Source organism: Hordeum vulgare, chromosome 3H (genome assembly GCF_904849725.1).
Source record: "Hordeum vulgare subsp. vulgare chromosome 3H, MorexV3_pseudomolecules_assembly, whole genome shotgun sequence".
In the NCBI taxonomy this organism is placed as follows: Eukaryota; Viridiplantae; Streptophyta; class Magnoliopsida; order Poales; family Poaceae; genus Hordeum; species Hordeum vulgare.
This window is the reverse complement of record NC_058520.1, coordinates 8,528,875-8,542,710: the sequence shown is the minus strand read 5'-3', so window position 1 is coordinate 8,542,710 and position 13,836 is coordinate 8,528,875. Positions and strand designations below refer to the sequence as shown.

The following is a 13,836-nucleotide window of genomic DNA, read 5'->3' as shown; positions in this document are numbered from 1 at the left end:
ATGACTCTAGCTAACTAATGGAGAGGGAGAGAGATGATCTAGCTAGATCCATATGTACGAAAGGAGGGAGAGCCAAATAAATGTGAAAAACAGAGCTAGAAAAGACCATTTATGTAGGAGAATTATGGTGAAGGGGAGCATTAGTGGGGAGAGAAGAGAGGTAGAAGGAAGGGAGAAGAAGGACAACAATGATGGAGAAGTAACTTAGAGAGGAAAGAGGGCAAAGCAGGGGAGAGGGCAAACGGGAGGAAGGTGGGGAGATGGGGTGTGGGTGAAAAGGTGCCACTAGCCACGAGTAGCAGTAGCAGTAGCGCTATTTTCCTCATGGCGCTACTGTTATTGGTCTTAGTAGTAGTGCTTGTGTGAAAAAACGCTACTACTAACTTGGGCCCAATAATAGTATTGGTGTTCTCGCAAAAAGCGCTACTACTAATATCTTAACAATAGCGTTATTTTCGAGGGCGCGCTACTACTACAACTATTGTGATGTGCTCGTTGGGTCCCGCTTAGCAGTAACGCTCTTTCGTTTTCCAGCGCCACTACTAAGGCCTTACTTGTACTGCTGCGGCGCTACTGCTAAGTAGCGGCAACGCTTGCTCTTTTCCAACGCAACTAATAATATCCTAGTATACTAGGTATAAGGTTTTTCCTACTAATAACCGTATCAAAAAACCGAGACTCGATGCATGCATGGGTCCACGTGTAATTAAACTGATGCATCATTTGCTATAACATTTTTGTCTAATCTATCGGATATCACTTGTACCTAGGCTTCATACTAACCTTGAATTGGCAAGCCGGCGGCAAAAGCGGATCTGGTCACCGGCGAGCTCTATTTCATAATCCCGTTGGACTGTTCTGCTCAGTTGCGTAGCTAGGTTGGAGCAGACATCTCCAGTGATGAATAGCGCTAAATACTGCTACTGTGTCCGAAAGTGCACGGTGCATGGCCACGCGTATGGCTTCAGCACTTGCGTTACGTACCCCCAACGGTGCACACGTTGGGTGCCCATGCAACCATCACGTGGCCTGCACGCGTAAATAGATGCCGGTCGTGCATGCATGCTTGCCTTGATCGACGGATTAGTACGCTACTCGTAGCTTTTGTGTTTAACTTGATACATCACTCTCAACTAGACATTGTAGTTTACCTGTAAATTATTCTATCCTTTTCTAAATATAAGTCTTTTAATTTTTTTACTATCGGTCTACATACAAAGCAAAGTAAATAAATTTATATTCTAAAATATGTTTATATACATCTCTATGTAATCTATTAATGATTTTCTCTTAAAAACTTATATCTTACAAACGGAAGGAGTACTACACTACTTGTGTTTTGCGAGACAGTGGATAAGCGGCAAAAACAGATCTGGTCAAGTCATTGATATCTCCACTCCAGAGCACGATTCCATTTGGATAAGCACGGAGTGTAGCCACTAGACAGTGGATTTTACGGACAATGATATGAAAATATATATGATACTCTCTATTCTTTTTTTTCCGGTTTATATAAGGCCTCTTCTTTTGCGAGAAATAATTGCAGTACATTAATCCGTGTGTAATGTTGTACATGAAACTTTGCTCAAATTGGGTTGAAATGTACCAAATCATTTCGAGACCAGACATAAACACTAGATTTGTTCAGAAACATGTTTGTACCCCCGAGAGAAAACTTATGTGCAACCCATGTGACTACTCTAAATTTGTGGAACATGGCGGAACGGTTGGTGTGTGAAACTTTATCATGAATTTTCGAAACTCAGCCGACAATTATGACAATGGTATTGTAGATTAGAATATCGAACATCTTAGAGAACTTGCATAAATTTTGGAAAACGAGTTTTATACATGCTAAAAGCATCAAATTTAAGACGCTACCGGAATCACATTCTGTACCATACACTTGGTCAAGACATAATACATTGGACAAACAGTTTATGGAGTGTCGCATTCCGTAAACTTACATTCGGCAAAGGCAACTTTGCAAGTGTTGATCTATCTATCTATCTGACGCACGCACGTCTCCCTCCCTCCTTCCCAACCCTAGCCGCCTCCCCCTCCCCCTCCCTTCCTCGCTGCCGCCTGAGGCAGCCGTCGGGCAAGCCCGGGGCGTCAAGGATGGTGATGACGGGGCTAGGCTGCCCTGCCTCTGCGTGGGGAGCCCCGATCTGGAGCGGCGGCTTTATTGGCGAAGCACGGCAGGCCAACAGCCGTGCGGGCGGTGGATCTGGTGTCTTGACCGCGCGGAAGACGGGATCCGATGGTCGTCGACGTCCGGCGACGGCTTTTGCGGTGGCCGGTGCGTGCGATCTGGTGCCTCCCCTCCTCCCCTGTTCGGCGTGCGGGCCAGCCTGATCGGGCCGCACTTTCTTGGGTCGCCAGTTTTTTACAGGAGGCGCTGCTGGTGACAGGGATCTAGTTCGGATGAAATTCTTAGTCGGCCATGGCCGGCCGCGTCGACGGCGACACCTGAGGGCGTCGTTCCCCTACTTGGAGGCGTCGGTATGGACTGATCCGCTCACTTCCCCTTTCCCTAGGTCTCCCGGACGAAAGTCTTAACTTTGTTCGGCGGCGGCGACGCTCACGACGTCGTTTTCTTCTTGAAGGCGTCGCTTTGTGAACCCTGGGGCTGGGTGACGCTTGTGGGTGGTGGGCGACGGCGATGGTGCGGCCCTATCCTAGCATGGATCTCCGCCCGTTGCTTGGACATGGACTCACGTAGGTGAAGGTCGTTGTTTGACGTCATCGTGGTGTCGATGGCGAAGGCACCTGCCAAGGCTGGTACCTTAATCTGATCTGAAGATGGACCAGTGGAAGATGGCGACGACGACACATGTGAGTGTGTCGGACTGGTTTGTACCCCTGACTCGGTATGTGGCTCGGTCAGGGTCCCCGGCTTTAGATCTTAGGCTTAGGTGAGAGGTATGGGTATTTGGTCCAGTTTGCATCCCTTCATTATATGGATAGGAGTAGCGGCAGATTTTGCCAAGATGACGGATTCAGACATATTGTTGTACTGCTTTGTAAGGTCTTCAGAATAATCAATAAAATGGCTGCATGCATCTTCCAGGTGCAGAGGCCGGGGGTCATGCTCCTTTTCTAAAGAAAAAAACCTTTGCAAGTGTTTTTTTCACAGACACTAGGCAAAGATATACTACATCAAACTCGAAGTGTTAAACAAGAAACAAAGCTACTCAGCACGATTGTCTAATCAACACAACTTATCTTATTCATCGTTGCATGGCACATGGCAGCTAAACTACTAGGGCTACAACACCAACCCGGAAGAAAACACCACATATGTAGACATGTAGTATGTACGCACCTACTACAGTGTGTACAACACTCCGTAGCCATCTATTCGCCGCGGCGGACGTCGCCGGTGAAGACTCTAGATCTTGTGGCACTTGGGCCCGGGCCAGCCGAAGTATGGGTCGCCGCACATGTGAAGGGAAGATCCCGCCTCGTTCTTGAGGCAGTTCTTGCAGGTCTTGGCGCACTTCTTCACCTTGTCATGGCAGAAGCAGGTCGGCGGGGCAGACCTGGTGCAGGGGCAGACCTTGTCATGGCCTCGGCTTCTTGCCGTCGACGGCGCTCATCTCCTCGCTAAAAACTGTCTCCACCACTGTCGCCGTTTCCGCTTGAGGACGAGCAGCAACACCGCTGGAGATGTCGCCGTTGCGGTCGGCCATGGTGCTGGAGCACCTGGGCCCGGGGTCACCTTGGTGCTGGTCGTCGCACGAGTGCTCGGTCGGGTCGAAGATGGACACCACACATCTCTTGCAGGTGGAGGCGCACCGGTCTACGTTGTCCAGGCAACGGCAAGTCGGCGGGACCGACCTGGTGCACAAGGGCCGGTCGCAGCACCACCCCCATGGCCTCGCCTCCTCCGTGATCGCCACCGCCACCGTTTCTTGATGACCATCAGAAACTCCTAGACCTGCACACGCACCAGTTTCATGGTTATACTCGTAGAAATGCTTAACGAGCTTCTATGACGCAGCTTGCATTAGTGCAACGAACCCATGCATGATCAGCATTTGAGTGAGCCTTGATGATGATATATTACCACTTGAGACGTCGTCGGGGTCGGGGTGGGTGCAGTTGGGCCCAGGCCAGCCATGGTACCGGTCGTTGCAGATGCGCTTGGAAGGGTCCGACTTGGACGCGTCGCAGCGGGTGCAGGCCTCGTCGCATTGCTCGACGGCGTCCATGCAGCGGCACCGCGGCGGGATCGACCGGCTGCACAACGGGCTGTTGCAGCACTTCCACGGCCTCTTCGTCTCGGCGCCCTTCTCCGTCGCAACTTCATCAGCAAGACCTGGATTCATATCGAGTGATCATCACCTGCATAGCGAGCAAAAACTATATTTCTTCTCCCAATATTGCTTTTGGCAGTCAAAGAGTTACCGTTGCTCGGAAGACGAATGGTGTCCACATGGTCGTCGGCGATGGCGGCGGAGAGGCGCCCGGCGGCGAGGGCCTGGAGTGAAAGCACCAGAAGGACGGCAGCAATGCATCTCCTCATGGCTACAGGTCGATCAGCTAACTTTGGGTGAATGAAACTTAGGGACGCCGGTCCCTATTTATAGCCGCGCTGCTGGATGTTTGGGGTCATGTTGTTCAGTTAGATCCGCAGATACCCCCGACAAGGTGCACCAATTGAGCCACGATATCACATGTCGTGCACCCATAATCAAGCACGTACGTGGCGGACTATTTTTGACCCGATGCATGTCTGCATCATGTGCAAGCATTATTTGGGATACTACTACTTGTCAGTAATCTATCAGAGATCACTTGTAACTAGGCTAAAATTAGCAAGTGGCTGAGGGTCGACAGGCGGCAAAAGCGGATCTGGTCACCGGCGAGCTCGATTCCGTAATCTACTTGCACTGATGTTAGATTCGCATGCTGCAACTAGCTTCGAAACTGGATAATACTCCATCCATTCCTAAATATAGGTTTTTTCAAATATTTTATTATGAGATTACATGCGGAGCAAAAGAAATGAATCTATGTTCTAATATATGTCTATATGCATTTGTATGTGGTTTTCTAATGAAAACTATAAAAATACTTATATTTAAGAACGGAGGGAGTATATCGCATTTTAGGAGTCAACTGTTTCAATTAGTAGATGTACAATTTTATTTTAAACGAGGTAAAAGATTGGTCTTTTTCATTTATTAAGAAGAAGATAATTGCTTGGTTAATTGACGGAAAAGCGGGGTAAAATCGATACAATACAAAATTCATATGACATGGGCATCACTGGTCAATCTGACCACCGACATGGGACCCGAAGCTGCAAAGAACATCCGCCGCGGTGTCGCAAGCGTCATCATCATCACCGGCTGCCTCGAACGAGCTACTCCGACTTTACCATCGAGCTCCAACATTGAAGTCACCCCGCAAACAGCTGCAAAGAAACCACGACGGCACATGCCACCGGATAGGACACGCGCGAGTAGCCGACAGCTTTGACCTTGACGACGAGTATCACAAGGGAAATATGCAAGACTTGCGCTGAATGTGCCCTTCGCAAAGGACCACCCAGCGCCCGTCATCGTCACCACCTGGACTCGCTCCATCGCAGCTCCGACTTCAAAAAACCAAGCAACACACGAAAGACCACCTCGGACACGCCGAAAAGAACCGATAATCAAAGTCCACGCCATGACCCGAGCTCCTCTCTACGACATCATAGTTGCCAAACAGTAACCAGCGCCCCACCTCAGCAAACCATGCGATGAAGATGCCGCTATGCACGACGAAGATGCCGCGGTACACTAGTCTCCAAGTTGTAGCCGGCTCCGAGGCGATGCCCCCAAGGAGGAAAAATACAATGATGCCTCTGTCACCCGATCCACGAGATCTGAGGTTTCCCTACGGAGTTGAGACCATGGGGAGGAGCAGCACACCTCCACGATGACGCTTTCAAGAAAGATAACGGCACACGACGATGTCACTGTCGGCTCCGTTGAAGACCGGAGCAAAGATTTCTCGCGGAGCTTTGCCGAACACGTGGCGCCACCGACTTCCGCCCACCAACAACCAATTGCCGAGGTTTATACCTCATTTTGACCACGGGATACCACGATCCACCATGACCAGACGCACCGCCCCTGGCTGAAGCCGCCACCACCAAATCCGGGGCCATCGCCCAGGCAACCGCAGACCTCCAGAGCATGGCCGGCGGCACACCACCGCCCCCCCCCCAGCCAGGGCAGCCCCCCTCCCCCCCCCCCCCCCCCTCGACGGGTCCAGAACCGATCGAAGATGGCTAGATCTAGGAAGCCGCCACATCCGACGACGAGCACATGCACGAGCTCGCACAGGAGGAAAAGGGGGCCGCCAGCCTGACGAGACCTCTCGGAGGAGAGCCGCCAAGCGGCACGAAGGAGGCCCATCGACGTCGGCAACGCCATGCCATGAGAGGTCGTGGAAGTGTCGAACTCCCCTGCCACGGGAGCGCACCCCTGCGCACGTCCCGCCGCTGCCGTCTGCAGGCCAGGCTCAGCCCACCGACTTACTTCGGCGACTGCGAGGGAGGAGGAAATAGTGGAGGCCGGGCGGCTGTTGCGGCTAGGATCCCGTCTGAGTTGCCGTCAGAGCGACGCGGGAGTGTGGGGGGGGGGGGGGGGAGTTTTTGTCTTACCAGATGTACAAGTTGGTACTGCAACTTAAGCAGTTGGTGCAATCATAAGCGCTTGGATGCTAAAGTTGCATTCACTAGTCCGGTTGGGATTGCCCGAGTGATGTGTTGTTTATGCTAGGAGCCCCTCTTAACCTGTACGCGTACACGCCCAGGGCCTTGGGCCAGCTCATGGGCTTGTCTCATTCGTAACTCACCGCGGCCGAACGCAAAAATTTAATCCAAAAGCAAAACTAATTCATAAAATAAATTATCTGCAGAAAAATTTCATCCAACTTATTATTTGTCTTAGGCGTCATACTACACTATATGACGTCTGACATTATATTGTTCGACGTCCGAGACCTAGGATAACGTCTAATGCATAGGCGCCACACTAAATTGCGTGCCGTCTACGACAAAAGCGCCATACTACTGTGTGACGCCTCATTGTCGGACGGCACATTAAAAATTTAGTTGGATTAATTTTCTTTATACGTGATTCGATTTGTAAATGGCTCCTAGTCAAATTTGGCACTCACCGCTGCCACTACAAATACACAGGAGAAGGCTAAGCATCGAGTGGATCACCGCAACGGCGGCTTAGCACTTCTCCTACCTGTGGCCCTATCTCCCTCGATTTCCTTTCTTGCTTCTACTTTTATCCATGGCGAATTAGCTACCTCAACATTGTAATCCCGTGCTGTCAAGTGGTTAGTGAAGCTAGTCCCTAACACTTCTTTTTTTGCGAGGTGGTTCCTACTCCCTCCGTTTCAAAATATAAGACCTTTTAAGGATTTTACTAAAGAACTACATACAGAACAAAATGAGTGAATCTATACTCTAAAATATATCTATGTACATTCGTATGTAGTTAATAGTACAATCTTTAAGATGTCTTATACTCCCTTCGTTCCTAAATATAAGTCTTTGTAAAGATTTTACTAGTAAACTACATACGGATGTATATAGACATACTTTAGACTATAGATTCACTTATTTTGTTCCGTATGTAGACCTCTAGTGAAATCTCTTAAAAGACTTATATTTAGGAACGGAGGGAGTATTTAGGAACGGAGGGAGTAATAGTTTATGCAATGTACTGGCCGTCTGACTTCAGCACTTGAGTTACTCGCAAAACAGTGCACACGCGCGTTGGGGGTATGAAACCATCACGTGGCCTGCACGCTTAAATAGATGATGGTAGTGCATGCTTGCCTTGACCGATGGATTTGCACACTACTTGAGAGTGTTTAACTCGATGTGCATCACTCGGAACTAAACATTGTGTGTTTTTAAAGGGCAACTAGACATCGTAGTTAACCTACAAACCACTCAAAGACTCAGAATCGGTCAGCGGCGAAAACGGATCTGGTCACATCATCGACCTCGGCAGGCGATTCCATTTGGATAAGCACGGAGTCACTAGCTAGTGGATTAGCCAAAGACAATACACAAGTACTATACTTTCTCTTTTCTGGTTTATAAGCCATTTGCTTCATGCAAATAATTGCAGTGCATCAGTTTAGTTATGTGTAAATGTTGCAAACGATACTTCGCTGAAACTGAGTTAAAATGTATTTCTTAGAGCATCTCCGACACCCGTGTTATATAAGCGCCGCGTCGGAAAAAGCGATTTTATTGTACGCGGAGCCGCTCCGGGACCTCCAGCGAAGGCCCAAAAAACATGCGTCCGACATAAACGGTTCAACGCGGGGGTGAAACGGCATCGCGCCTCATATTTCCTACGGCCGCTACCGCGTGCTGCACACTCCAACGCCCGCGCTGCCACTCCGCACTAGCCCAGTGCCGCCGCGCCTTTGCTCTGCCCGCGTCGTCGTCGTCGAAACCGCCCGATGGACAGCCACGCCGACATCCCCCTCACCCCTCCTACGCCCGCGATCCCACCACCGTCGTCGTCGTCGCCGCAAGCACCGGTGCAAACCCTAGCCCGGCGAGCTTTGGGCTCGTCTCCGCTGGAGCTCCTCCGAGTACCAGTGTCGCGCGCAGCCTTTTCATGGCGCGACGGACGACCTCGGTGGGTGGCGGCGCTACAGCGCCCGATGTGACACGTGCCCCCCCCCCCCCCTCTCAAAGCTTCCAAATGCGCTAGCAGTGAAGAAGACCGTCAAGAAGGTGTCCAGAAAGAAGAACAAGGCGGCGGATGGCTCCACTAGACCATCGAAGAAGAAACTTGCACGTCGTGCGACGGCGACCGAAGCACCGGCGTGCTCGTTTGTACCGCCGACGGATGGGAGAAGTACTTGTTGTTCATCACGTCAAGCTTGTCCGAGAAGAAGTCTTGGTCCAAAAATGAGGTATGGCCATTGAAGGCATGAGAGCTATTATAGAAGGCATGGTGGCTTCGGAGCTACCATGGACGGCATGGAAGGCATGGATGGCTTCGGAGCTGTCATGGGGACATGGAAAGCATGAGTTTTGGGTCTCTCATGGAAGGCATCGGAGCACCTCCGGATGGACACATGTCTTTCGGTGTGCCTCCTCACATACCTTCACATGATGCAGTTGAAGATCTTGCCAATATCTACCGAGCTCCACATGATGATGCGGCGCGCGTTAATGATGAAGATGAGGAGGAAGAAGAATCGTCTTCGGATGAGGATGAAGAAACGGAGGAAGAGGAGAACGAAGATGAGGCATGATTGTTGATGTGTCATTTCTTTGTTAGAATTTTTTTATGTCATGAACTTGGCTGGTAGATTTTAAACTTGGTTGGTTGATGTGGCATGATTGTTGATACGTCGTGGAATTAAACTATATTATGTCTTTTTTAATGTTTGAAATATCCATATTGTCTTTTTAAAATGAATAAGTCGCATGCGCCAGCTGTTCGCGCGCTGAGTGTTACCGCGTCCGCCGGAGGCGGTTCGCACGTGCAATGCACGACGCCGCTGGAGCCAACCCATTCCGGCGCGCTAAAATAGAGCTAAAATTTTCTATTTCAACGTTGTAAAGTCATTTTAGCACGTGGCGGTTGGACGAGAGATGCTTTTATATATATATATATATATACTCCTATATGTAAGACGTTTTAGACCAGACCGAAACAATATTTCTTCAGAAACATGTTTATTATATTGTCAACCACTGCAGAGCGCTGCTGCTGCAAGCGAGGTCGCAGTACAGACGACGTGGCGATTCGATCAACGGCACGCTGATCGATCGGGTGACCAGCGCGTACGCGCGCGCGGTAGCTACTTGCCGCCGGCGGCGACGGCCTCTCGGGGCGTGCACGGTGGCGGGAAGGCCCCAAAGTAGCTGTCGATGCAGACGCGGCGGGAAGGGCGCGACCTGGACGGCAGGCAGGTCTTGCACGTCGGAGCACACTTGTCGACCTCGTCGCCGCAGCGGCACGTCGGCGGGTTGGACTTGGTGCAGGTAGGCTTGTCGCAGCACTTCCACGGCCGGCAGATGGGTCCAGGGTCGCCGATGTACTGGTCTTGGCAGATCCGGCGGGACGGGTCAGCCGCGGACGGCCCGCAGGACTTGCAGGTTTTGGGGCACTTGAAGACCTGGTCCATGCAGGTGCAGATGGGAGGGAACGACCTGGTGCAGAAGGGCTCGTCGCAGCACTTCCATGGCCTCTTCTTGGCCGCCGCCATGGCTGCTTCGCCTGCAAGCTCTCAGTTGTGAAGGACTGACGGTTTCGTCATGGCCGCATGAAGCCACGAACAAGCTAGCTAGAGGAAGAAAGCGGTTTGACGCAGGCGTACGTACCTTGGGCTTGGCTCGGCAGGAGAATGGCGCCCACATCGTCGCCGGCGACGAGCTGGGCTGCCTGCAGCCCAAGCATCAGCAGGATGGTAGGAACCATGCATCGCTTCATCGTCACCATGGCGTGCTGACTGAGCTTGCTTGTGAGTTTGGATCTGTGTAGGTAACAGGCAGTTGTATATGTAGCCTCGTGACATGGAGAACTGCTATAGACGGATTTACTATCTAAACTATTGTACGTGCCCTGATACCGACGGATCGCCTAACGCGTGGAAATCGCTACATGCGAGCAGATTAGAATACGCACACATGGCGGCTCCCTAGCACATATGCGTGGATAAGGACCATGTAGATTCGAAGGCATATGCGTGGAGTGATGACTAGACAGATTGTTAAAAGTCCGTACATGCATGCACGAGGCGCACGTTGCCCCGCTTGATTGCAGTATTGTACTCCCTCCGTTCCTAAATATAAGTCTTTTTAGAGATTGCACTAATGAACTACATACGTGTATGTAGTTCATTAGTGCAATCTCTAAAAAGACTTATATTTAGGAACGGAGGGAGTACACACTGATGATGAACTGCACATGCACACGACGACGAAATCGTCGGGATCGCGGAGAAATACATTTGGTTCTTGATTGTATATACATCTCATATGATATTTTTTTTAATAATTAAATAAATAAATAAAAAGTTGCCATTGTTTTGCGCTACTATAAGAAATTTTAAAAGAAATCAACATTGACTTTCTGGTCAAAAGGTAAAATTATTTGCTATAATAAGTCACTATTCATACTATTAAGACCAAAAAATTGTCTTTTCTGAAAAGACGTCAACGTGTAATTTCCTTTTTGTATTTTATTTTTTACAAATAGAATGGAAAGGTCAAATATATTTTTAGAATTTGTTGACCTTTAATTCAATTGCTATTTTTTCTTGTATAGGATGTATATACACTTGGAACCAAATGTTTCGTCCGTTAATTGCGTCTCTACACTGTCAGGGACGAATCTGGGGGGTGGGGCGGCTAGACTCCCTCTAATAAATTGATTGTTCTATTATGATAGTAGTTGTTGCATTTAAATTTTTTTATTTCATATAAACTTCGCTCTCTTCCTGAACAAACTTACACCCTATGCATGCATGCTGCCTTCGTCCCTGTACACTGTATGTTTCTTCTGGCTAAGGGGAGAGTATCCTGTGATAGAGGAAGCTGGTATCGGAGGAGCTGTTGTAGCTGTTGTACCTATGTATATTATTTGAAATCCAAAAAACCTTTCTATAAAATGTTATATCTCACATGAGCTCCATTCTTTTGATTTTTTTTTTAGTTAGCCTAATGTACATACGGGGCAGCTAACTTTGTGCAAATGAAACTTCCGGTCGCCGGTCCCTATTTATTATAGCGGCGCTGCAGGATGTTTGTAGTCATGTCGTTCACTTAGTCGTACTCCCTTCGTTTTTAAATATAAGTTTTTTTAAAGTTTTATTAATGGATTACATACGAATATATACACATATTAAAGTATAGATTCATTTATTCTGTTTCGTATGTAGATAACTAATGAAATCTTTTAAAAGACATAAATTTAAAAACGGAGGGAGTACATACGCAGATACCCCCGACAAGGTGCACTCAATGAGTCACGATTTCACATGTCGTGCACCCATAGTTAAGCACGTACGTGGCGGACTATTCTTGACCCGATGCATGTCTGCATCACGTGCAAGCATGGCTGCTTGCCTGGATACTACTCCCTCCGTTCCTAAATATAAAACCTTTTAGAGATTACACTATGGACTACATATGGATGTATATAGACATATTTTAAAGTATAAATTCATTCATTTTGTTCCGTATGTAGTCCATAGTAGAATTTCTAAAAGGTCTTATATTTAGGAACCGATGGAGTACTTGTGAATAATCTATCAGAGATCACTTGTAACCAGGCTTTGGTTAACCTAAAATTAGCAAGTGGCTTAGGGTCGGCCGGTGGCAAAAGCGGATCTGGTCACCGGCGAGCTGTACTAGTCTGGTTGGGATCTTCCGGGTATGTGATGTTTATGCTAAGAGCCCCTCCTAACCTGTACTCTTATAGGTCCAGAGCTTTGGGAAAGCTCATGGGTTTACTGTCGGAGCTTGGTACAAATTGCTGGGGCTAATGCAAAAACATGAGTACTTTAGGATGTAAATTACTAAAAAATATCTCATCTAAGTCCTTCCTTAAAAAAATCTTCAAAGTTCGGTCCAGAACTGGGGGCCGCGGCCCTCTTCTCAGCCTCAACATAGCTCCGCCAGTGGGTTTGCCCCGTTCGTAACCCACCGCTGCCGCTACAAGTACACGGGAGAAGGCAACGAACAAGGCATCCACTGGATCATCGCAAAGGTGGCTCGCCTATTATCTTACCTCTCGCTCTATCTCCCTCGATTTTCTTTTCTTGCTTCTGCTTGTATCCATGGTGAATCAGCTACCTCAACCTTGTAATCCCGTACTGTTAACTGGTTAGTGAAGCTAGTCCCTAATAGTTAACTAATTTAGAGCAAGTATAGTAAGGTACAGTCAGCATGTTGTAAGATTAAAATACTATATTTTTGCTGAGTTGGATGAGAGAGAAGAGGAGAGAAAAGGAAAGCGGGCTCTTCGTGAAGAGCCAGCTCTTGCACGTGCTCCTAGGTGCTTTGTGAGAATGAAAGGTGGGTCATATATGATAAAAGTAGTACTCTTTTATAGCTAACTATTGTACAAACTACCTATAAAATGGGCAATAAGACTGGTTATAGCCAGCAGTTGACTATACTATTAACCATGCTCTTATGCAATATACTAGACGTCTGACTTCAGCACTTGTGTTACTCGCAAAACGGTGCACACGTATGGAGGGGAATCACGGATCCGTGCGCACGCATTGGGGGTATGAAACCATCACATGGCCTGCACGCTTAAATAGATGATGGTAGTGCATGCTTGCCTTGACCGATGGATTTGCACACTACTTGAGAGTGTTTAAGTCGATGCGCATCACTCGCAACTAAAACTGTGTTATTTTAAAGGGAAACTAGACATTGTGGTTATTAACCTATGAATCAGTCAGAGACTCATAATTGGTCGGCGGCAAATACGGATCTGATCGATCTCGACAGGGCGATTCCATTTGGATAAGCACAGGGTTACTTGTGGATTAGCCAAAGACAATACACAAGTACGATACTTTCTCTTTTTCGGTTTATAAGCCACTTGCCTCATGAAAATAATTGCAGTGCATCTATTTATGTGTAAATGTTGCACACGAAACTTGCCTGAAACTGAATATTTCTTCATAAATATATTTGAACATGATTAAAGAAAAGAATCTGACATTCTACCTCTTACCCCTTCTTTTTGTATGAGAGGTAAGAAGGTAAGAGTTGATTGCATCATTAATTGATGAGATCAACGATTTAGATCTATTATATAT

At 48.2% G+C, this 13,836-nt stretch overlaps 2 protein-coding genes across 2 annotated transcripts; both read right to left on the bottom strand.

Moving 5' to 3' along the window:
- Positions 1-3,206: 3,206 nt before the first annotated feature.
- LOC123439198 (Bowman-Birk type bran trypsin inhibitor-like) lies at positions 3,207-4,569 on the bottom strand. The gene is made up of 3 exons (XM_045115939.1): positions 4,414-4,569; positions 4,073-4,324; positions 3,207-3,943 (listed from the first exon to the last, which is right to left on the bottom strand). The coding sequence occupies exons 1-3, from the start codon at positions 4,529-4,531 to the stop codon at positions 3,567-3,569; spliced, it is 747 nt and encodes a 248-aa protein (XP_044971874.1). The 5' UTR covers positions 4,532-4,569; the 3' UTR covers positions 3,207-3,566.
- Positions 4,570-9,713: 5,144 nt separating this feature from the next.
- LOC123439197 (Bowman-Birk type trypsin inhibitor-like) lies at positions 9,714-10,546 on the bottom strand. The gene is made up of 2 exons (XM_045115937.1): positions 10,379-10,546; positions 9,714-10,274 (listed from the first exon to the last, which is right to left on the bottom strand). Exons 1-2 carry the CDS (start codon positions 10,494-10,496, stop codon positions 9,856-9,858), a joined length of 537 nt encoding a protein of 178 aa, XP_044971872.1. The 5' UTR covers positions 10,497-10,546; the 3' UTR covers positions 9,714-9,855.
- Between the last annotated feature and the right edge of the window lie 3,290 nt (positions 10,547-13,836).